Here is a 24,267-nt window from a genome sequence, read left to right as displayed (position 1 = left end):
GAGAGCTGTGATCTGTCCCTCTGCTTACAGGAAGGACACACAGAACCTAGTTTATATAAATAATAGTTACCTATCGTTTACAGCATCTAGGAAAGGGCTTCCAGTAGCTGGCAATTTACTCTAGTTCTCTGATTTCCTTTAAGGTTCCTAACTTTCTGATTTTTTTTTTTTTTTTTTCTCTTCTTCAGATTCTGGAGGAAGCCGACCCCCGATTTTGCCACCAGGAGGAAGACCCACATCTGCCAAACCTTTCTCTCCCCCAAGTGGCCCAGGGAGGTTCCCTGTGCCTTCTCCAGGCCACAGAAGCGGACCTCCAGAACCTCAGAGGAACCGAATGCCTCCCCCGAGGCCCGACGTGGGCGCGAAGCCTGATAACATTCCGCCTCCAGTGCCTAATACTCCAAGACCCGTTCAGTCAAGTCTGCACAACCGGGGGTCCATTCTGGTGCCCGGCGCCCCCAGGCAGCCCAGCCCCGGGCCGACTCCTCCCCCTCTCCCCGGAAATCGAGGGGCTGCTTTCGGTGGAGGCTCCACCCGCCAGACCCCGTCAGGCTCCTCCTCGCCCTTCTCCAACCGGCCTCCCCTCCCCCCTACCCCGAGCAGGGCCTTGGATGACAAACCCCCTCCTCCGCCCCCTCCAGTGGGCAGCAGGCCCTCCATCCACAGGGAGGCCGTCCCCCCGCCTCCCCCTCAGAACAGCAAGCCCCCGGTGCCCTCCACCCCGCGGCCTTCCCCCTCGGCGCAGGCCCCGCCCCCGCCCCCGCCCCCCAGCAGGCCGGGCCCTCCCCCAGTGCCCCCAGGGTCCAGTGGCGGCGGCGACGAAATCCCGAGGCTCCCCCAGCGGAACCTGTCCCTCTCGTCATCCTCGTCGTCCTCGTCATCTGCACCTCCCTTACCTTCACCCGGGCGGTCGGGCCCTCTTCCTCCCCCGCCCAGCGAGAGACCCCCTCCTCCGGTGAGGGACCCACCGGGCAGATCAGGTATGGCCAGAGCGCGGTGAGTTGTGCCCCTGTGACCCAGCCAGCCCAGAAGTCACTACCAACTGCACACGAAGAGAGCCCAACAAAAGCTTAAGAACTCTCAGGCTGCTTTGACCTTGGAAGTGACACATAACCCATATGATTTCCTCTTGACCTCACGTAACCTCTGAGGAGGGTGGGACCCACACTTCTGTCCACGTTTCCCAAGTGAGGAGACTAAGTAACCAATGAAGTGAAATGATCCCAAGCGAGTTAATAAAGAATAGGCAACTAACTCACCTTCCATCTCACCACTCTACCTGCCATCTCCTGAAAGGGAATTTCTGCTGTCTTAACTGGGAACTAAATTCCCATCTCCTGCAGGAGGGCCCATTATTCCAACAAGAAGGGCAGTTATTTAAGAGTGAATGAACTTCTCCTGTACTTCTCTTCATTGGTCAAGCTTTGACACATACTAGAGTCCATTTTGCTGTCTGTTCACATCTCTGACTCATAGATCCCTTGGAGAATCAGATAAAGGTATAAGGCCTTCTCGCCATAAAAATGCTCATAAGCATAAACTCAAAATTGCCTGCTGTTTCATGGATTGAAGGACCTGCTGAAGCCCTTCTGTGTCCCCACCCAGGGCTGAGAAGCCTGGATCTAAGGGGAGAACCTGCACAGTGTGAAATGAAGTGTGGGGAGTCTCTACTCTCTCTCCTACTTACAATAGGTGCTTGTTTGTTTTCTGTTTGTTATTGATGGATTCAGAAGAACTATCTAGTTTTGGAATTTAACCTTACCATACCTACAGGATGTCTGGAAATGGGGCATTTTTTGCTCTGTGAGAAGCTAACTGACCTTTGACCCCCTGACCTCAGGAACCTAATAAACACTTTTTTAAAACAGTAGTCCTCAAACTTGACCACATACTGGAATCACCTGGGAGCTTTAAAAACCACGATGCCTGGGTTCCTACCCCAGGGCTTCTGGTTTCATTGGTCTGGGTTACAAACTGGGCATCAGGATATGTGGAAGCTCCCTGGTGACTGTAATGTGTAGCAAAGTTTGAGAACCACTCCTTCAAACCACTTTGCCAGGGAGAGTCAGCTACAAATATAAAAAGTTGGTAGTCTATTCAATCTAGACATTGTGGCATCTCATTAAGTATGCTTCAATGAACAAATAAGAACAAGTAGTCAGATGAATGAAATGCATCATTTTCTTCTTATCCAACAGGTATGGATTTTCCCCCAAAACGGTTGAGCTGTTTGCTTGGTTCTACCAAATGATTTAATCAACAGATTAAATATTCCCCCAAATAGGATAGGCAGTGATATATATTTGTTGTTTCTTTCAATTACATTAAGTCATACCTGTTTATTATACAAAATACATAAAAGTATAATGAAAATAAAAATCATCTATAATTCTGCCACCACCATCATCCAGATATAACATTGTTTATATACCCTTTCAGTCTTTTTAAAATGCATATATATACATGTTTGCAAAATTAGTATCATACTACATATACTGTTTGCTAATTTGCTTTTTATTTAACATAGCTCATTAACATTTTCTGATATGACTAACTCTTCTTTTACAACCTGACTTTTAATGGCTGCATAATATTAAATCAAAAGTACCTTGGCTTATTTATTAGTCACGTGGTCATACAGGTCATCTCTAGAGTTTTGCTGTTGCAGATAATTCAGGGATACATTCTTGTAGCTAAATATTTGTGCACATCTCTGTGTATTTCTTTTGGATGAATTCCTAGGAATGGAATTTCTAGGACAATGGATGTGCATAGTAAACTATGGATTTCATAGGTATTGCCAAATTGGCCTCTAGAAAATTCCCACCAATTTACATTTCCACAAGGAACCTATGAGAAGTCATCAAGGGCCATCTATATTTTGAGAGGTGGCTTGGCTTCATTGTTAGGGGAGTGTTTTAGAATTTGACAGAATGGAGTCAAATCCTATTCTTCCACTCATTAGTGTACTGATTTGGGCTCTTTAACCTTCCAACACCTCTGAGGCTCACCTGCTGTCCTGACACTCTTCGGGGCTGTTGTAAGAATTAAATGAGACCAGTGTGTATAGTGGTTATCTTATTTCCCTGCATGTAGTAGCATTCAACAAATGATCATTTTCATTATTATACTGCCAACAGGAAATAGAAATCTGTTTTCTGTTATGCTTGCCTAGGTTTGGAGCAGAGGGCTGGAAGGTTGGAGAGTAAGGAACATGAACAGTTACTTTAAAAGAGAGATCAAGTTGATCAGGTTACATAGTACCAGGCCGCATAGTATTGGAAGTCTAGTTTGCATTCAGTGACAGTTATGTGGTGGTACTACCACTGCCATCAAGCCCACAGCGTGTGAGCCACTTCTCCCCCCAATAAATCTACTCATACTAACTGGGACTCCAGCAGTGAGAAGCAGATGGGGCAATAAATAAACCCTACCAGATTAGGCACCGAAGACTCCTTGAGAGACGAACCAGGGCTGGGCATGCCTCCCCCCTCCATTAGAGATCTGAGCCAAGACTTCCAGACAGGAATATCTTTGATGGGTGGGTCATTCACTTTAAGGTCCTCTAGTTGGATTCTGAATCTGTAATTAACAAGACATATTTATATTTATAGCACCATAAACGTTGTGTTTACATAAAGATGTCAGCATGTTGCTAGTGGAACACACCGCTGAAGGTCAGGAATAATTACTAAGGCCATTTTGATTTGCATGAGAAATGCTCAAGTTCTTTTTTTCTTTTTAAAAATTTACTCATGACCCAAATAGCCTCTGCATTTGGAGGATGGGAAAAGCAAGATATGTTTCTTTGTACTATCAAAAAGAAGAATTTACTTTGAATTATTTACTAAGAACTTAAAATCTTCTGATTATACCACACCACTGCATTTTTAAAACATGTTTTCAAATACTATATAATACTTGTTATTTGCTTTTTGACTAAGTATTTCTGGCAACAGTGCAGTGAGAAGGGTGTTCCTTCGTGGACAGGAAATCAAGTTCCACAGGATAACCAGCCTGCACAGCGTCAGGATCCTGCACCAGCATTTACAGCCACGCACATTGATTAGCTGATTGTCACTCCCTCTGTTAATCTGACTCCCCAAAGAGGAAGAACCAAGAAGGAACTCTTACTGTTCTCGGGATGACTGATGTTTGGTTTCCTGATCCTGCTTCTGCCTGGAAATAGATCATATGCATCACAGAAACGTGCCTGTATAATTAGCAATAATACTATGCATTTAAAGAACTTAGTCCCTCTGGAGACCTAAAATAAGTTCATAACTATCTTATTTTTAAAACAGCATTTACTTAATAAGTAACATGTCACAGTAATTAGTTCAACAGCTATTTAAAAGGAATTTTAAATGTTTTTTAAAGTATACAGTTGTCAATATAAACAGATGATTGATTACCTATTGTCAACTGCATCACCTCCAATCTCAATACTAACTCAAAGCCAAACAGCCATTTAGCTATCAGTGTGCACTTGTTCCACGTATGTGTGTACATTTGTGCATTTCTGTGCTTATATGTGTCTACTCATTTCTTGGCTAAACCTCCTAGGAAGTCTCCACCATTTCTCCACATTCCCTAGTAAAAGGGCATGTATCCAGCAGGCACTCAATAATTGCATGTTGATGACCATGATAATAGTAATGTAGGGTGTAAGGTATAGCACTAGATGTCATTTTTCTTTTGCTCCAGGCCCTCTCCCACCACCTCCTCCAATGAACAGAAATGGCAGCACATCTCGGGCCCTGCCTGCCACCCCTCAGTTGCCATCCAGGAGTGGAATAGATAGTCCCAGAAGTGGGCCCCGGCCTCCTCTTCCTCCCGACAGGCCTGGCACTGGGGTGCCTCCCCCACCTCCACCATCGACATCAATTAGAAACGGCTTCCAGGACTCTTCATGTGAAGGTGAGGTGTGGTCCCGGCTCCTTGGAAACGTACAAGCTATAGTAGGGCAGCAGTTGAATGGCAGGTGTGTTTGTGTCTGTTTGTGTGACCCTCACTGTTACCATACTGCACAGCACTAATCTAAGCACTCTAGGGCCCACCATGATTTCAAATGAAAAATAGTAATCCCCCTTCCTCCACTCCCCAAAAAGGCAGATCATTTTTCTCCGTTCCTTGTTTGAGTCTCATTTTGGTTAACTTTCCAGAGATTCCAGAATTCTGAAAAGAACCATTTTTGTAGCTAACCTTATTATACCTACCTTTCTGAACAGTTCGTGGTGGGTAAGAGGCCCAGTGGCCTGCAGATACTGAGCAGCTTATCTCTGCCATTGTTATCAGAGGGTCCGAGTTATTCCTTCCACTGGTGAAGGAATAATTAAGAAAGGCATCCCGAACCTTAGTCCCCAGCTCCTGAGAGGGACTGGCTGGGTCCTCGTCACTCTAGTTAAAGTCACTTGGATCTGTCTTTGGTTTGATATGCAGACCAGTATATTTTATCACTGTGCTAATCAGTGACGTTTGTAGCACACTTCCGGCTTTTCTCTAAACTTCTAGACATAAAACCAGAAGCGATGTCTGCCGTTCTCTCTGTATTTCATTCTGTGCCTTTCGTTACATAAGTCTTCAGAGCAGATTGTCTGTTACTGAAGATACTGTTTGCTTCTCTCCCTCAGATGAGTGGGAAAGCAGATTCTTCTTCCATCCGATTTCGGATTTGCCACCTCCAGAGCCATATGTACCAACAACCAAAAGTTATCCCAGTAAATTGGCAAGAAATGAAAGCCGGAGTGAGTATTTCTACAAGGGCAATTGGATGCCTTCATACTTGAGTAGCCTGGGTTATACACAGCTGAGGGTTGTATAGGAAATCCAGGTCTCTTGCCTGGAGTGGGGCGATTTCAGAGAAATCGCTCCTGGATTTGGAACCATATAAATTCTAGTAAACTCCCCTTCTACACTCATTGAGGAAAATGGAGACATCCAGAATGCATATGAGAAATGATTATTTTAATGTGTCATTACAAGGTCAAAATACCTTTAGTTTGCTAGTAGGTTAAATTTTATTATTTTGCTTGTTTGGACAATCTTTCCCCATTTTGATCTTCCTAAGATGGCACAATTAGAGCCATCTTCTATTCCTGCTCGTTTTGAGACTGGCAGAATGTCTCACTAATTATAACAAAAACTCACTAACTGCTTTGATCATTTAAATATAATCATAACTTTACATAGCATTACATGAAAATTTTAAGTATACCCATCATCTCTCCACATAACAGATATTTTCATTTTACCAGGTTCTCTTCTAATTTTTATCCATCTAATTCTGATTAATTTATATAGTTTAATAATTATAGAGTATGGGTTTTGCTGATGAGATTTATATAACATTGCTGAGTAAACGCTTCCCTATTTTTATCACATGGTTTTTATTCTACAGAATTCCATCAAGTCAGCATATAATAATTTAGTTTACCATTATTGGACATTTAGATTGTTTTTTCCCTTATAGATGTAATGCTACCATAAAGAAGTGAATCAATTTTCCCCTACTGAAAAGAAATATGTGAACAAGAAGAGGAAATAGAAAAACTGATATTTCACAACAATAAGTGTATAGAACTAAGGAAGAATTAGCATGAAATATACATATATCACTGATGAGGCCCCATCTTGTAACAGCCTTAGCTTCAGAACCAAACTCCCAAGCCAGAAATGAGTGGAGAAAAAGTATTTGAGCATGTCAAAGAACTGTCACATGACCGTAGCCTTGTCCTCACTGCCCAGCAGAGCTCCTTCACGTACTCTGAGCCTACTGACTCTTTCTTAACACACAGTTCTTAATTTTTGCTTGGTTGTTTTCCAGCCTTAGAGCAGATTAATATCAGCTGAAGTCAAGGTTGGTTAGAAGCAAAATCACTGACTTCGGGGAGAACAGATAGGTGGCAGTCTTGGGCTAACGGAGGAGCTAGGAACACAGAGCTCTGCTAGGTATCACAGCACTGGACAATACAGATGTTTCTGTTGGGTTATTAAGAACAAGACAAATTGTGCTTTGTGCTTCTGTTGAAGAATTCAAAGAATTAGAAAATATTTTAGAAAAATTTCCCTGAAAAAAATGCCAGAAGTAAACAGAATATTGCTGCTTGAAAGAACAAGTTTAATTTCTAGAAAAACTTATTTATGTGGAATACTGCATTCTAGATGATGCCTAATAAAAGAGGCATAACTGTAATAAAATTATCATACAAGAGTTGGTGGTTGAAATTTTTGGTGAAAAAGTCTTCACGTGGGTACAGTATCCTCAAGTTCTCTCTCTCCCCACCCCACTCTGTGCTATTTGTATATTTACGTCAATAACAGAACCATCCTCCCCAGCCCCTCTAGATTTTTAATTTAATAGCTGAACACATTCCTTCCCCCCAACTTCCTGTCTTTATGACTGTCCGCAGCTTGAGGATTGGAACTAGGCCCTGCTCACTACCGCATCTTCCGAAAGTGGCACAGAGCTTGAAATACAGCAGCATTTAAAAATATTTCTTAGATCGGTAAATTAATTTCCACAGCCCTCCAAAAATGTTTTTGTAGGTTCAAAAAAATATTTCTAGCATTGGGCATGTTTAATATTTTATAATGATAACGGATCATCTCTCTAACACAAATAAAGTACTATGGAGTGGTTTTATCCTGCTCCTGTACCTGCCTCAGCCTCCAGGCCCGCTGCCTGGTAGGGCACCCAGACAGCCCTGAACAGTGCCTCCTAACTGCACCTTTGCACAAGGCCAGCCCTTGTTTTGCTCAACATTTGTGGTGTGTCAACTGACAGTCAAGGCTCCGTGACAGATAGCTGATTTACATCCAGATGAGTCTTTCCTCAGGTCCCTGCCCAAGAAAAGACTTGGTTGGGATAAAAAGAGGAAGAGGCAAGGTAATGGACTGCCACTGTTTTCCTCTAACTCCTCCCCTCGCTCAGAGATTTGTTCTAACTCAGGAATCCCGAAGTGGGCTACTTTGGTTGCTGTCAGGGAAGTGGTGGCCTGCTGAGGAATCCATCAATGCAGGTGCACCTGAGTCTCAGAACCGTGGCCTTAGCAGACCTACTCGATGGACACGAGTCCCTGGTAGACCTACTCACAGCATCTGAGCACCTGGCTTCATGCCTAACACCTGTTAGGTCCTCAAAAAACAATGTGCATGGGACAAATGAATTTTTAAATTGTGAATGGATTTTAAACCTAGTTATGGCATGCTGACAGCCCATGAATATGCATAGTTTTTAAAAGAACACTATCAATAGAGTGAAGAGAAAGCCCATGAAATGGGATAAGATATTTGCAAATCATATATCTGATAAAAGATTAATATCTGGAATACATAAAGAATTCCTACAATTCAACAACAACAAAACAACCCAATTTTTAAAATGGGTTGAATACTTGCATAGATATTTCTTGAAATAAGATATACAGCTTGCCAATAAGCACACAAAAAGATGCTCAACATCACTAATCATTAGGAAAACACAAATAAAACTACCACTTTACACCTATTAGGATGGCTGCTATCAAAAAAGCATTGTTTAGAAATTAGAAGATACCTAAATGCCCAACAAAAGGGGAATGATTAGATAAATAAACTATAGTATACTTATATAATAGAATGCAATGTGTCATTAACAATTATATTTGTAAAGAGTAATGACTTTGAAAAATGTTCAACTGGACTATATATGATCCTGTTTTTGGAAGAAAAAAGGGAACTGTTTATATATGGAGAATATATACATAATGTTATGGTTATCTCTGGGTGGTAAAAGCATTGGTGAATTTTTGTTTTGTTTTTCTCATCCATATTTTCTCAATCTATAATATATATATTATATATAATGTATAATCACACATACTATGTGAAGAGAAAAAAAGTGACTTTTTAAAAACTTTAACTTCGCACAAGTACTTGGTAGCCAGTGGTAGGTCATCCTTCTCTAGTACAATTTGTTCAGATCCTTACTTGCTTCTTCCCTTCATTTCTCATGCACATGTGCAAGTTATTTACAGCCTTGATCATGGGGTGGGGGCGGGTAGTGGGTTCTTTTGCAACCATTCTTAAGTCTTACAGTGAGAACATAAGCTTTCTAACCAAAATTTATATTTTGTCTATTTTTTCATCAAGGTGGATCCAACCGAAGAGAAAGGGGTGCCCCACCCCTTCCTCCTATCCCAAGGTGATCCTTGCCTGCTCTTCTCCACCCAAGCCCAAGAGCTCCTTCTGCTGTTGCTGTCCGAGTCGCACACCCTCCTTCTCTTGTCTTCCCTTGTCCCCTTCATGATGGCAATAGGGAAGAAGGGAGGTGATGTGGGAATGCGTGTGTGCAGGGTGGGTATGCAGTAAAGAAATGCACCTCGCTTTTTATATTGTGTATATTCTTAAAGCTATTGCTTGCTTCAGCTATAGCCTGTTGGCTGCTTTGGGGATCAGTATAGGCTTTTGTGGCAAGTAGGCAGCGATGAATTGTGTCCCAGCTTTCAACCAATGAAATTCAAACATTCACTGCTTTTTTGCTACAGATCACAATATTAAGGTCCCTGAGAGCTGTTTTGCTTCCCTGCCTTTTTTGCATGTTTGGCCTCCTGTTTCCATGAACCACAGACCACCTAAGCAAGTTGCTCATGTGAAATGTTTGCAGTTACAGGCTGTCCAGTCTTTGGCGGTCTGGGACAGAGCTGTCCAATAGAAATATAATGTGAGCCACATATACAATTTTACAATTTCTAGTAGCCACATTAAAAAGAAAAATAGGTGAAATTAATTTTAATATATTTTATTTAACCCTGACATCCAAAATATCATTTCAACCTTCAATCAATATAACAATTTTAATGAGATATTTTATATTCTTTTTTTGGTACTAAGTCTTCAAAATCTGGTATGTATTCTACACTTAGAACACATCTCCATTCAGACTTGTCACATTGCAAATGCTCAACAGCCACACATGGTTGGTGGCTACCATGTTGGACAGCGCAGGTCCAGAAGATAGAGGCTAGTGCAAAAACCTCTTGTTCAAAAAACAAAAAAAGCAAGATGAGCTTTAGCAATTCAAGAGGTAACTAAAAATAAAGTTAGGACCCAACACCTTGTTTGGCAAACAGCTTTCCTTAGATTTTGCTCCCTTATTTTCCCTCTTCCCTGGAAATCTGTATACAGATGTTGCTTCACAGTACCAAGGTCAGAAATTGATATAATAGGGTTTACAGTCATGTGGAATAAAGCCATTGGAAAGAAACTGAAAGCCAGTTGGGGCTCTGGGGCTTAGAAGCAGCTGCCCTGAGCTCATCTGTCGGTTGGCCTCCTGCCTTATGCATCGGAAGTGGCTTCATTCCTCTCCAGCCCAGCTTGCTCCTTAGGGCAGGAGGCTCATAGGCTCCATAGCTGTGGGGAAGGTCAGGGAAAGGTAGCAAATCAGAAATGTGGAAGAAGGGGACGGTTTTGAGTTGATGGACAAAACTCTAAAAATCTAAATCTGATGATTATGGGGTTGAGAGAAAGAGACTGCTGCAGGAAATTGGAGGGAACTTGTTTTGAATCTTTCTGGGAGAATCATTTGCCTTGGATCTATGCAAATAAAGCTCCCCCAGAGGACCATAGGGATGAGCCAGCCTTGCCCTTTTTGTATGGTTTTGTTTACAAAACTTTACTGGGACTTTTAAATCTAGCTATACACTTGGAAAAAAAGATTTCCATTTAGATGTTTTATATGGTTAATTATGTTTAAAATTTACCATTACTTATTTTTTTAAAGTTCACAGCTATATATGTATATGTATATCTACCTAAACTTTGTATTATGGTTTCAGTGAATTGTTCATGTTTTACTGGGAGATGCTAACAAGAAATCAATCCAAAGAAAAATTTGAAAGAAGCATTCCTATTTATAGAATAAATGTTTCATTTATATAAAAGCAAAAGAACTTAGAGTTCTAATAATGGGATGTCTAATAAATTATGAAGTTGCCCATTTCAATCTGTTGTATTTTTATAACTTTCCTTGCCAAAGTCCTGGGCTTATTAAGTACATTAGAGAATTTGGGTTCCCCGCCCACCACCATTAATTTGTCTTTCATACGTTCAGTTGGGGGCCTTTTCCCAAAGAAAATCAAGAAACATAAAGGTGTAACAAGCTTGGCAAAGTATTTTCAAAAAAAGTTTTTAATCTCTAATATTTTGGTAATATAGCAGCATCATTTTATTTTGAATTCTTTGATCAGATATCAATAGTTGGTAAAAATCCCTATGATAAAACCTAATGACCCACTTCAGAAAAGATGGAGTTGGGCCTTCCTAGCAAATATGGCAGAGAAAAGTCTGACCCAAAGAAAACGGGTCTGAATTTTGTAAGGTGTAGTAAGTATGGCCAATTTCCTTATATATCCCAACTTTGCAGATACCATCCTAAGTTTGAAACAGGGTCACAGCTCAAAGTTGCTATTCATCCAGGATAGAGATGTTTTAAAATGTATTTTTTAAATGAATATTCCATTAATACATGTACACCCTTTCTTTGAAAGTTAGAAACCTAATCACATCCCAAAGTTTGAATAAGTTCTATGCTAAAATCTTCAACTATGGCAGATCACAAAAATTAATAGTTACTTCCCTGAAACCAGAGCTTACATATGTTTTTTCCCCATAAAATTTCCAGATAAATGTATTCAAGATGCAATACAGTATCTTAATATTCACATATTTTATATTGAAATGTATTACAGTATTAAAATTCAGTGTTCAGTATTTATTTCAGTATGCATTTTATTTAGTAAAAACCAAGAAAAATGTTTAATCCAGTGGTGCCTTACTTGGTGATTTGCAAGAAATTGACTTTTTATGTCTAAGTAGCAGATTATTTGCATATTTGTAAGAACTGTTAGGCCTTTATAGTTTAACTTGTAATACCAATTTTGTTATTTTAGTAGCAGAAATGTGATGACTGTTAAAGTGCCCAAAATTTTCTGGCATGAAATTAATTTTTCCCTATTTATAGTCAGGGACTGTAAAGAAAGAAAATGTTTTTCATACCACTGCATTATGTAAACATGCACATTTTGGTACCTATGTCATCAGGGTAGTTTATATGGTGGGGTAGGACCTACCCTAGACATCTGTGTCTTTGTAAGTTAGCCAGACAATAAATAAATGCAGAATGATAAGACTGTCATCTGGTGGGTTTTATTTTAAGTACTCTCTATGCAAATATAAATAAATGAAAAAGCAAGTGTCTGTTTTCTGCTTTATACTCTGGTAAAGAAAGACAAACTCAAAAAAAAAAAAGAAGAAGAAGAAGGTCCACAAAGTAAGTAAATATTCAGCGCATCTACTTTCTAATCCCCTTGATTTCCTGAGAACTTGCGTTTTAGTCAAAATCTGTAGTCTGCGTACTTGAGGCAAATGCTTCTTCTACTCTGAAGTAAATGATGGATGGTGGAAGCAATGGAAGAAGTAATTACAAAGATTATCACTGACGCTGATAAATAAGGAAAGGCCAGTGGGAATTTAGGAGGCCTGATAGTTTTTCTGTTTTGGGGGGTTTTTTTGGACAATTACTGTATTTCTAAAAAAAAAAAAAAAAAAAATGATTTGAAAACTGAACTTAAACATTTGTAAAAACAGATTAGATTCTTAATTTATAGCTTCAATAAATTCAGTACTAAGCTCTAGTACAATAACCTTTCTTTCTGGACACAAAAATTCTCTTTTAAAAACTCCATTGTGATCTCAGAGACGCTGTAACCTACTTAAGTGCTTGAGATGGAAAAAGCGCAGAGAAAACCTTAAGTTAGCTGTCTTTGACTTTTAAAATCCCTCTCCAATCTCCAAGTTAGTGTAGCTTCCTTCAGTCTTGGTAATCTTGACACTGAAGCATAACTGACATTGACCTTTGCCCCTTTCCTCCTTGGGGACGCCACTGGAGGGCAGGCAGAAGCACAAGATTTAATTTCCCCCACCTGGCTTCCTAGACAGGAATTAATTGTAAACATCTCTACTCCTTTCCTAACTGCTTTATCTCTTTCATTGGCTTTCCAACCTCAGTCTTCTCCTGCAATTATTCCCAACAGCAATTAATTCACTTACAGAATTTCTCAGGGTTCAAAAAAAGGTATCCAGAAGTGAATTCAGGTATACCAGAATTCCGCATTAGGGACACATGCAATGGGGGAGGTGGTATGCATCTGCTGTTCCTTGTCTCTATGACTACGATGTCCTCTCTTCTCTTGGTCTAACTTACTCCTCAGTTTTCAAAATCTCATCTTTTGCTGACTGCTTGAATATATTTTTCAGGGACTTACTTTACCCCCCTCAACATTACTGAGGGACTTCCCTGGTGGTGCAGTGGTTAAGAATCCACCTGCCAATGCAGGGGACACAGGTTCAATCCCTGGTCCGGAAAGATCCCACATGCCACGGAGCAAATAAGCCCATGCGCCACAACTACTGAGCCTGTGCTCTAGAGCCCACGAGCCACAATTACTGAGCCCGTGCCCCACAGCTACTGAAGCCCACATGCCTAGAGCCCGTGCTCTGCAACAAGAGAAGCCACCGCAATGAGAGGCCCACGCACCGCAACGAAGAGCCCGCTTGCCGCAACTAGAGAAAGCCCACACGCAGCAGCAAAGACCCAACGCAGCCAAAAATAAATTTAAAAAAGAAAAAAAAATTACTGAGACTTCTTCATGCTGCTGTCCACAGGTATTTGTTAGTCCATGCTATGACTATATCACATTTATTTATTCATTTCACTGTTGATGGAAATTTCAGGTTGCTTTCAGTCTTTTTATTTATTACAAATAATGCTGTTATAAATAATTGTATACTTGTCTCCTGGTGTACATGTGCAAGAATTTTGCTAGTGTCTATAAGTGTGTAGGAATGGAATTGACGGGTCAACTTTAATAGGTGAGGCACTGATTTCTACTGTGCTGCAGCATATGTGACATCCTCTTGCTGCATGTCTTTATGAACACTTGATTATCGGCAAGGTTTTTAGAGACGTTTCTTTAGCATTTCTTTATTTTTTATAAATTTATTTATTTATTTTTATTTTTGGCTGTGTCAGGTCTTCATTGGTGCACACGGGCTTTCTCTAGTTGTGGTGAGCAGGGGCTACTCTTCGTTGTGGTGCGTGGGCTTCTCATTGAAGTGGCTTCTCTTGTTGCAGAGCATGGGCTCTAGTAGTTGTGGCACGCGGGCTCAGCAGTTGTGGCTCGCGGGCTCTAGAGCACAGGCTCAGCAGTTGTGGCGCACAGGCTTAGTTGCTCTGTGGCATGTGGGATCTTCCTGGACCAGGGCTCGAACCCGTGTCCCCTGAATTGGCAGGCAGATTCTTAACCACTGCGCCACCAGGAAAGTCCCTCTTTAGCATTTCTTGTAAAGCTGGTTTGGTGGTGCTGAATTCTCTTACCTTTTGCTAGTCTGTAAAGTTTTTGATTTTCTCCATAAAATCTGAACAAGAGCCTCGCTGGGTAGAGTATTCTTGGTTGAAGGTTTTTCCCTTTCATCACTTTAAATATATTTTTCCACTCCCTTCTGGCCTGTGGAGTTTCTGCTGAAAAATCAGCTGATAACCTTACAGGGATTCCCTTGTATGTTATTTGTTGCTTTCCCCTTGTTGCTTTTAATATTTTCTCTGTCTTTAATTTTTGTCAATTTGATTAATATGTGTCTCAGTGTGTTCCTCCTTGGGTTTATCCTCTATGGGCCTCTCTGTGCTTCCTGGATTTGCGTGAGTGTTTCCTTTCCCATATTAGCGAAGTTTTCGGCTATTATCTCTTCAATATTTTCTCAGGCCCTCTCTCTCTGTCTTCTTCTGGGACCTCTCTAATGTGAATGTTGGTACATTTAATGTTGTCCCAGAGTTCTCTTGGACTGTTCTCACTTCTTTTCATTCTTTTTTTCTTTATTCTGTTCCACAGCAGTGATTTCTACCAATCTGTCTTCCAACTCACTTATTTGTTGTTCTGCCTCATTTATTCTGCTTTGATTCCTTCTAGTGTGTTTTTCATTTCAGTTACTGTATTGCTCATCTCTGTTTGCTCGTTCTTTAAAGCTTCTAGCTCTTTATGAAACATGTCTTGTATCTTCTCAGTTGGTGCCTCCATTCTTTTTCTGAGACCTTGGATCATATCTACTATCATTACTCTGAATTCTTTTTCAGGTAGATTGCTTATCTCCATTTCACTTAGTTGTTCTTCTGGAGTTTTATCTTGTTCCTTCATCTGGAACATATTTCTCTGCTGTCTCATTTTGTCTAACTTTCTGTGTTTGTGGTCTCTCTTCCTCAGGCTGCAGGATTGTAATTCTTCTTGGTTCTGGTGTCTGTGCCCTGGTGGGTGAAGTTGGTCCAGGGGCTTGTGCAGACTTGCTGGTGGGAGGGACTGGTGCCTGCCCACTGGTGGCTGGAGGTGGGTCGTGTCACTCTGGTGGGCAGAGCCGTGTCAGGCAGCTGTTAACTCAGGATGACTCTAGGTAGCCTGTCTGCTGATGGGTGGGGCTGTGTTCCCACCCTGCTGGTTGTTTGGCCTGAGGTGTCCCAGCACTGGAGCCTGCAGGCTGTTGGGTGGGGCCAGGTCTCAGTGCCAAAATGGCAACCTCTGGGAGAGTTCACGCTGATGAGTATTCCCTGGGGCGTCCGCCACCGGTGTCCTTGCCCCCCAGTAAGCCACAGTTGACCCCTGCCTCCCCAGGAGACCCTCGAAGACTTGCAGGTAGGTCTGCCCCAGGCTCCTATGGTATCACAGCTTTGCCTTGGGTCCCAGTGCACATGAAACCCTGTGTGTGCTCTCCAAGAGTGGAATCTCTGTTTCCCCTTGTCCTGTGGAGCTCCTGCACTCAAACCCTGCCAGCCTTCAAAACCAAATGCTCTGGGGGTTCCTCCTCCTGATGCCAGACCCCCAGGCTGGGGAGCCTGACATGGGGCTCAGAACTCTCATGCCTGTGGGAGAACCTCTGTGATATAATTATTTTACAGTTTGTGGGCCACCCACCCAGCAGGTATGGGTTTTGATTATATTGCAAAAGCACCCCTCCTACTGTCTCCTTATGGCTTCTTCTTTGTCTTTGGAAAGAATATCTTTTTTGGTAGGTTTGAGTCTTTTTTGTTAATGGTTGTTCAGCAGTCAGTTGTGATTTTGGTGTTTTCATGAGAGGAGGTGAGCTCAAGTCCTTTTACCCACCATTGTGTCTCCAACTCTGATAGTTTTTTAAATTATCTGCTCTGTGTTTGTATACATACCTTACTATAGTATAATGGTTAAGAGATTAGGAATACCTGCTTTCACCTCTTCCTTCAAGTCACTTAATTGCTCTAAGCCTCAGTTTCCTTATCTAGAAAGTGAGAAACTATCTTATAGTATTAATAAGTGCATTAAATGAGATAATGTAATCAGTGCTTAGAATAATGATTTACTCTAAGCACTCAATAAGTGATGGCCACTATTAGTAGAAATAAATATTTATATAATGATCCCAAATTAACTGGAACCAAACTGACCAGAAGGGGATGAACTAGTGTACTATTTTTTTTATAACTATTTATTTTTGGCTGCGTTGGGTCTTCGTTGCTGCGTGCGGGCTTTCTCTAGTTGCGGCGAGCAGGGGCTACTCTTCGTTGCGGAGCACAGGCTTCTCATTGCAGTGGCTTCTCTTGTTGCGGAGCAGGGCTCTAGGTGCACAGGTTTCAGTAGTTGTGGCACGTGGGCTCAGTCATTGTGGCACACGGGCTTAGTTGCTCCAAGGCATGTGGGATCTTCCTGGACCAGGGATCGAACCCATGTCCCCTGCATTGGCAGGCGGATTCTTAACCACTGCACCACCAGGGAAGTCCCTAACTAGTGTACTTTTAAAGGAAAGGGGCAATAGCAGAAAAAATATCTGTATCAGAAATGTAAAGCAAACTCTAGGCAGAGGTCACTTGATGTGCTGTCAGTCCCTCACATCTCACGGGCCTGGGAAATGAAAATTCCTATTGCTTCAGTAATAAAAGAAATTATTAGATTCAATTTGAAATCATAGAAATTAAGACCTGGAATCAATCTCATATATAGGGCAGCCTTAGACTTTACGATCCACAGTGGAACACTTTTGAAAGTGGAAGGGAATGCTAATCATAGTCACCTTGGTACAACTGGTATAAATCAGGGCTGCCTTGGCAAACTGGGCCATGTGGTCACCCCACTCAGAGGTCATCAACTCCAGTCCTCTGATCTTACAGATGGGTAATTTAAGACCCCAAGTAACATACTACCGATGGCTAGGCAGCATTACTCTGCACCACACCACACTACCTTCTTTATAATCCTTCCTACCTCTAGCTAAAGTCTCTGTTTCATGTGTCTTTCAAATTTGCTGGAAAGAAAGGTCAAATGACAAGTTACAGAGTCAGAGAATGAACCCTGGACACACAAACTTGGATCTGAATCCTAGCTCTGCCTCTTGCTCCCTGGAAGGCCACCAACAAGTTATTTTAGTCCTGAGATCTAGTTTTCCTCCACTGCAAAATGATTACAAGGCTTAAATAAATATACAGACATCAGCAAAATATCGGCATATGTCAGGCGCTCAGTGAAAGTTCCATTTCCTAATCCTTTTGCTGTCAAACCTAGGCCATATTCAGGAAGGAATTTTCAGTGCATTCAAAAGAGTCTGATAAAATTTAATTACAGAATTCTTAGGAATAAAAAATGCTTTCAAAACTATCCTTATCTGTTCAAACTGGAACCATTTGGTTCATTCATCCATTCAAGAAATTTTTATTGAGCACTTACAGCTACACCACAATTAAACCAATGTCCCCACCATAATTCTACCGGTCAAATGATCTCTGAGAGGCAGTTAAGGAGGCCAGCATTCCTGTTCCCACCAGGCACGGGTGCTACTTCAGTCACCCAAGCAACAGAGGACTTTCTATTAAGGCTGGAAGTGAATACTTTATTTTCCCCCTCTAAGTAATTATTTGGTTTCTTTTCTCCTTAAACTCAGTGGGTAAATTACATGGATTGATTTTTTTTTTTAATTCTTAAACCTACAGGAAAATTGGAAAAAAGAAAAGACTGTATTTTTAAAAAGTTTTGATGGCCAATAAATGATGGGGTTTTTTTGTTGTTGTTTTTGATTAATTTGAAAAGTCAACTCAAGGATTCCCAGTTCCCTAAGCATTCCAATTAACTGAAGGCTTCCTGGATGCATAATTTACAGTGGCCCCTTCTCTGCTGTCTTCCCTACAACCCGGCTTCCCTCCACTCTGAGCACTTGGCACTTAATGTCTATCTCTGGAGCTACATTTAGCATATACATGTGTCTCTTACTGGTAAATGTTTGGAAATGCCCCACCCATCAACATTCTATCACAAATCCCTTTGTCTTAAAATGTTGCTTCCAGTATTACAGAGGCACATTTACAGGAAGCTAATGAAACCAGCTTTGTGACCTCCTCCACTTGCAAGGACTGATCCCTTCTAATGACTCACTTTTATATCAAATATTTAAATTTATGATTATACAGGGTTGTTTTTTTTTTAACAATAGAGCACCCTAAACTGTCTAAAGCTTCAGGCCTCACAAAACCTGGATCTGTCCTTGCATTATGGCCCTCCCTAGCTTCTGATGCAGAACCTGAACAAAGTGGATGTCTTAAAAACTTTAAGCCACAAGCTTTCCGTAAGAGTGACATGAGAATCCCAGATAAATATGAGACAGCGAAAGTGTTTGCCTCCTCTCTACTAATAGAGTGGCCTATAGATATCAATATTTCTAAAATCATTCAGTCATTGCACTGCCCACATTGCATTAGAGTCAGTTCAAGGCCCCACAATGTCACCTATCTAGGAAAACATGTCCGACTTTTGAGGTGCCTGGGAAACAAGTCTGGATGTTATTAGACATCGAGCTCAAATTTAACTTACATCTTGACCAGGAAGATGCCTGTCAGAATACCTGTAATACCCATCATGGACTTAACACAAATGTGTTTTAGTCAAGAGTAATTCCCACCCTTTTCCTGTTTTCTGTTTTCTTAAGTTAGTAAGTTAAAGGTCACCTGTCAAAATGCTATCTATTTCAGATAGGTCCCTGAAACGAATAGCAGCAGATAATTGAGAAAACCCTAATGCTTTATGGAGCTATTGTATTCCCCTAGGTGCATTTTCACATTTATTCATTTAAATCATCAACAAACACTGATAAACTATGATTTATTGGACTTCCCTGGTGGCACAGTGGTTAAGAATCTGCCTGCCAATGCAGGGGACACGGGTTCGAGCCCTGGTCCGGGAAGATCCCACATGCCACGTGCACTGAAACTACTGAGCCTGCGCTCTACAGCCCATGAGCCACAACTACTGAGCCCACGTACTGCAACTACTGAAGCCTGTGTGCTGCAACTACTGAAACCCGCGCGCCTAGAGCCCATGCTCCGCAACAAGAGAAGCCACCACAATGAGAAGCCCGCGCACCACAACGAAGAGTAGCCCCCGCTCACCTCAACTGGAGAAAGCCCACGCACAGCAATGAAGATCCAACATGGCCAAAAGGAAATTAATTAATTAATTTTAAAAAACTATGATTTATTAAGCATTGGAAATACAAAGAGCTGCATTGTACAATAGGAAATACTAGTCCTAGAACCAAAGAGGTGAGTTTAAATTCTAGATCCAACAAGAACTTCAGCCAGTAGGCACAACCTCATTCTACCACTGGCTCTGGAATGCTCCTCACAACTAACACAGGTCTGTTTGGTTGGCTGTGTGCATGAAAGGAAAATTCCCCCTTGATGCTTACTGCTTAGACGTACTCTTGGAGCGAAAAGCATGGATAGGTCCCAAATGAAGCCACCGTGGAAAAATGGAAAAACTTAGCTAACACAGTAGAGTAAACATGGTAAGTTTATACCATCAAGACACTCTTCTTAATTTACTTATCTGGATGATGACATTTATCTATTGTCTTTATTTTTCATATAACTACCACAAATTATTGATCATCTACTATGTACTACAAAAGTGTGCTAAGGTCTTTGCAAATATTACATACGTTATTTGCAAATATTACATATGTTATTATGAATCTCTGTGACTTTACATGTGGTGAAATCAAAATTAGAAATTTACCTCAAGCCACTTATCTTGAATGGATCCAGAAGTCAAACTCAAGGCTGAGTAAATAAATTTGAATGAGGAGACATAATATCATTGTCCACTTTTTCTTTGCCGTTCTAAAAAATACTGATATTTCACAGAAGCAAGGACATTTTAATAAGCCAAAGCAAGGGAAGACCTAATCTTAGAAAAAAAGACAGACTCAAGCAAACACCTCGACCCTCCTCACTCCACTCCACAGTGTGGCACTCGATCTAGGGTGGTCAGGACCTGGGTAAAGACTTGAGCTAAGGACTCAGAGGCAGCCCAGGACATAGTCCAGGTGGGGCGGTGGCAGCCACAGTTGGTGCTCACTCAAAGCAGCACTCCAGAAGCAGCTCAAACTTCTGACAGCAACGTGGCCGTCCAGATTTTCCACAGCTGCCTCACTGCATGCCCCAGCCCAAGCTGAGCCAATGCTCTGGCCCCGCTCCAGTCCCACTCACTCCATGGCAGCACAGCACTAGATCTGGGGCAGCCAAGACCAGGGAAAAGATGCAACCATGGGCTGCATCGAGCAGAGCTGCAGACTTCTACACAGGCAACACACTGGTCCTCTATAAGAGCACAAGCCCCACTTGCTTCAGCACTCCCCTCCTTTGGGGCAAAGGTCCCAGTGTGGGAGAAGGAAAAATACACACTTAAAGGGAACAGAGCCAGTGCAAGCCTGACCCTCAGGGCTTCTGCTCCAGCAACTAGGGATCAGACCCCGCCCCTGCTAGGACGATGACAGCCAGCGAGCAGAGAGGAAGTCCCACCTCAAACTGTGCACAGGCTCTAGCTCCTCCGTCACCAGCCACACTGCCTACCAAGGTGAAAGCAGCCAGCACAACCTGAGGAAAGACATGATTGGCATCCACATAACTTCCAGCCTTCCCACCAAAGGCTCTGGGCACACGCGCTCTGCATAGGGAGGCTCCCACATGGGAACACCTCTTTAAGACCACAATAGGTAACGGTTTACCTAAATTCATAGAGAAAGTTAAGTAAAATGAAAAGGAAGAGGAACTACTCTCAATTGAAAGAACAAGAGAAAACCCCTGAAAAAAATAAATAATGAAACAGAAATAAACAATTTACCAGATAAAAAATTCAAAACAGGGTGGCATTCTGGCACAGAGTGGGGCCGGCACAGCTAGTCGGAGGGGGCATGGAGTGGGGTCCGCTCCCTCAGCCACGAGTCCCACCCCATCCCTCTCCCTCCCCCAGTGAGGCCCACCTGACCGAACTCTCCCCTGTGGCACAAGCCCAGGGTGGCTCCAGGCGTCCCTCCAGCAGAACCCCACCATGGGCAGCCAGAGCTCCAAGGCTCCCCAGGGCAATGTGACCGCCAAGGAGGCAGCAGGCTCTCCCCCCACAAAGGTCAATGGACAGGAGAACGGCCACAAGAACGGCCGCGTGAAAAGCAGTGGAGACTTATCCCCAAAGGTGAAGGGGAGTCGCCCCCTCCCCCATGAATGGAACAGAGGAGGCAGCTGGGGCCACTGGCGTTGCCATCAAGCCAGCACCCCCTAGCCAGGGCGCTGAGGCCAAGGGGGAGGAGACCCCCAAGAAGAAGAAGACATTCTCTTTCAAGAAGCCTTCCAAATTGAGTGGCCTGGCCTTCAGGAGAAATCGGAAGGGGGGGGGATGATCTGTCTGCCTCGTCACCCACAGAGGAAGGGCAGGAGCGGGGGGGGGGGGTCGGTGCCTGCAGCGAGGAAGGCACTGCCCAGGGAGGGAAGGCTGCCGCTACCCGAGAGCCAGGAGCCCCAGGCCAAAGGGGCAGAGGCTGGTGCTGCCTCCAAGGGAGGAGACACAGAAGAGGCAGGGCCCCAGGCACAGAGCCATCCACTGCTCGGGCCGGAGAGTGGCCCTACACCAGCGGGCGGGCAGAATGAGTAGCTGGGTGGGGGCAGGTGGGTGATCTCTAAGCTGCAGAAACTGTGCCGTCCTTGTGGTCACTGCCTGGACCTGGTGCCCTGGCTGCCTTCCTGTGTCCAGAAGGGAAGGGGCTGTTGCCCCCTAGCCACGTTCCCTCTCCTCCTCTCCGTCTTGTGGATTCTCCCATCATCCATCTGGTCTTCCTCTTAAGGCCAGTTGAAGATGGTCCCTTGCAGTTTCCTAAGTTAGGTTAGTGATGTGAAATGCTCCTGCCCCCGGTCCTACCTCCTTCCCTGTCCCCATCCATGCAGAAGGCAATTGCTCGTTTTCATCCCCAATTCTTTTCCAGGCAGGTTTTGCTTACTCCCCAAATCCCTGAGCCAGAGGTGGGGGTGCCTACACTCCCAAACCTTGAGTGTCCAGCCTTCCCCTGCTGAGTTTGTAGTCTCTTGTGCTGTGCCTAGCGGCCCCTGGGCTACGGAGGACACTGCCCCTGTCTGGGTTTTTATAAATGCCTTACTCAAGTTCAAACCTCCAGCTTGTGAATCAACTGTCTCCTTTTTGACTTGGTAAGCAAGTATTAAGCTTTGGGGTGGTGGGGAGGTCTGTAATGTGAAACAACTTCTTGTCTTTCTTTTTCCCCTCCCAGTGTTGTAAATGACTTTTAATGGCCAAACTCCAGATGTGTACTTTTTTTTTTCTAACTGCTAAAACCATTTTCTTCCACCTGGTTTTACTGTAACGTTTGGAAAAGGAATATATGTCGTCCCTTTAAAAAAAAAGTTCAAAACATTAGTAATAAAAATGCTAATCAAATTAGGGAAGAGAATTGATCTAACATAGATCATTTTAACAAGGAACTAGAAAATATAAAAGACCCAATCAAAAATAGATAATTCAATATCTGAAATAAAAAACTCTAGAAGCTATGAATAGCAGACTAAATGACACAGAAAAACACATAAGTGATTTGGAAGATAAAATAATGAAAATCACCCAATCAGAATAGCAGACAGAAAAACAAATGAAGAAGAAAAAAAACGAAAGTAACATATGAGATCTCTGGAATAATATTAAACCCACCAACATTCACACTATAAGGGTTCCAGAAGAAGAGAGAGAAGGGTATAGAAAATGTATTTGAAGACATTATGGCTGAAAACTTCCTAAAACTAAAGAAGGAAACATATATCTAGTTACAGGACACACAGAGGGTCCCAAACAAGATGATACCAAATAGACCCACATCAAGACATATCATAATTAAAATGGCAAAAATTAAAGATGAAGAGAATTCTAAAGGGAGCAAGAGAAAACCAAAGAGTCATGTACAAGGGAATTTCCATAAGGTTATCAGCTGATTTCTCTGCAGACACTTTGCAGGCCAGAAGGGAGTGGCATGATATATTCAAACTCCTGAAAGGGAAAAACCTGCAACCTAGGATACTCTACCCAGCAAGATTATCCTTTAGAATAGAAGGAGAGATAAAGAACTTCTCAGACAAGCAAAAACTAAAAGAATTCAGCAATACTAAACCTACCCTAAAAGAAACCTTGAAGGATCTTCTCTAAATGGAAAAGAAGAATCTAGAGGAAAGGGTAAATCCCATTAGGAAAGGCAGATATATAGCAAGAATTGAAGATTACTTGAATAAGCCAGTATGTAAATTATAACACAAAAAACTGTAAAAGCAACTATAACTACAACAAACTGTTAAAGGGATAAGCATGAAGATGACATTAAAAAAAACAAAATGTGGGGAAGGAGAGTAAAAAATGTAGATGTTTTAGAATGTGTTTGAACTTAAATGACCATAAGTTTAAATAAAGTAGGTATAATTATGGGTCAACATATATGAACCCCATGGTAACCACAAATGAAAAACCTACAATGGATACACAAAAAACAAAAAGAAAGGAACAGAAGCATACTACTAAAGAAATTCATCAAACCACAAGGGAAAAAACAAAAAGAAGAAGAAATGAACAGAAAAGAACTACAAAAACAAGTTGAAAACAAATAATAAAATGGCAATAAGTACATTCCTATCAACAATTACTTTAAATATCAACAGACTAAATGCTCCAATCAAAAGACATATGGTGACTGACTGGATTAAAAAAAAAAAAAGACCCTTCAACATGCTGCCTACAAGAGACTTACTTCAGGGCTAAAGACACACATAGACTGAAAGTGAGGGGATGGAAAAAGATATTTCACACGAATGGAAATGACAAGAAAGCAGGGGTAGCAATACTC

General features: G+C 42.1%; 2 protein-coding genes and 1 pseudogene across 17 annotated transcripts in view; 2 read left to right on the top strand and 1 right to left on the bottom strand.

The window, feature by feature from the left end:
- Positions 1–12,167, top strand: part of WIPF1 (WAS/WASL interacting protein family member 1) — a 120,310-nt gene extending 108,143 nt beyond the window's left edge. For all 3 annotated transcript variants that reach the window (XM_082465438.1, XM_082465439.1, XM_082465437.1), the window contains 4 exons: positions 189–980; positions 4,708–4,920; positions 5,634–5,747; positions 9,133–12,167. In XM_082465438.1, coding sequence (XP_082321564.1) covers positions 189–980; positions 4,708–4,920; positions 5,634–5,747; positions 9,133–9,188 — 1,175 coding nt within the window. In that variant the 3' untranslated portion in view covers positions 9,189–12,167. The remainder of the gene's footprint in view (positions 1–188; positions 981–4,707; positions 4,921–5,633; positions 5,748–9,132) is intronic.
- Positions 1–24,267, bottom strand: part of LOC309662582 (uncharacterized protein) — a 116,786-nt gene that overhangs the window by 29,242 nt on the left and 63,277 nt on the right. For all 13 annotated transcript variants that reach the window (XR_014264768.1, XR_014264769.1, XM_082465516.1 and 10 more), the window contains 2 exons: positions 4,135–4,179; positions 3,435–3,582 (listed from right to left, as the gene is read on the bottom strand). Coding sequence is in view for 11 of the 13 variants with exons in the window: in XM_082465516.1 (XP_082321642.1) it covers positions 3,435–3,582; positions 4,135–4,179 (193 nt within the window). In the remaining 2 variants the exon portion in view is untranslated. The remainder of the gene's footprint in view (positions 1–3,434; positions 3,583–4,134; positions 4,180–24,267) is intronic.
- Positions 12,301–22,902, top strand: LOC309662580 (MARCKS-related protein pseudogene; annotated as a pseudogene). Its single transcript has one exon. The product of its transcript is annotated as an MARCKS-related protein pseudogene (transcript).

The sequence above is a fragment of the Balaenoptera physalus genome (assembly GCF_965194825.1).
Source record: "Balaenoptera physalus genome assembly, chromosome: 6".
Taxonomy (NCBI): domain Eukaryota; kingdom Metazoa; phylum Chordata; class Mammalia; order Artiodactyla; family Balaenopteridae; genus Balaenoptera; species Balaenoptera physalus.
This window is presented reverse-complemented; position numbering and strand designations above follow the sequence as displayed.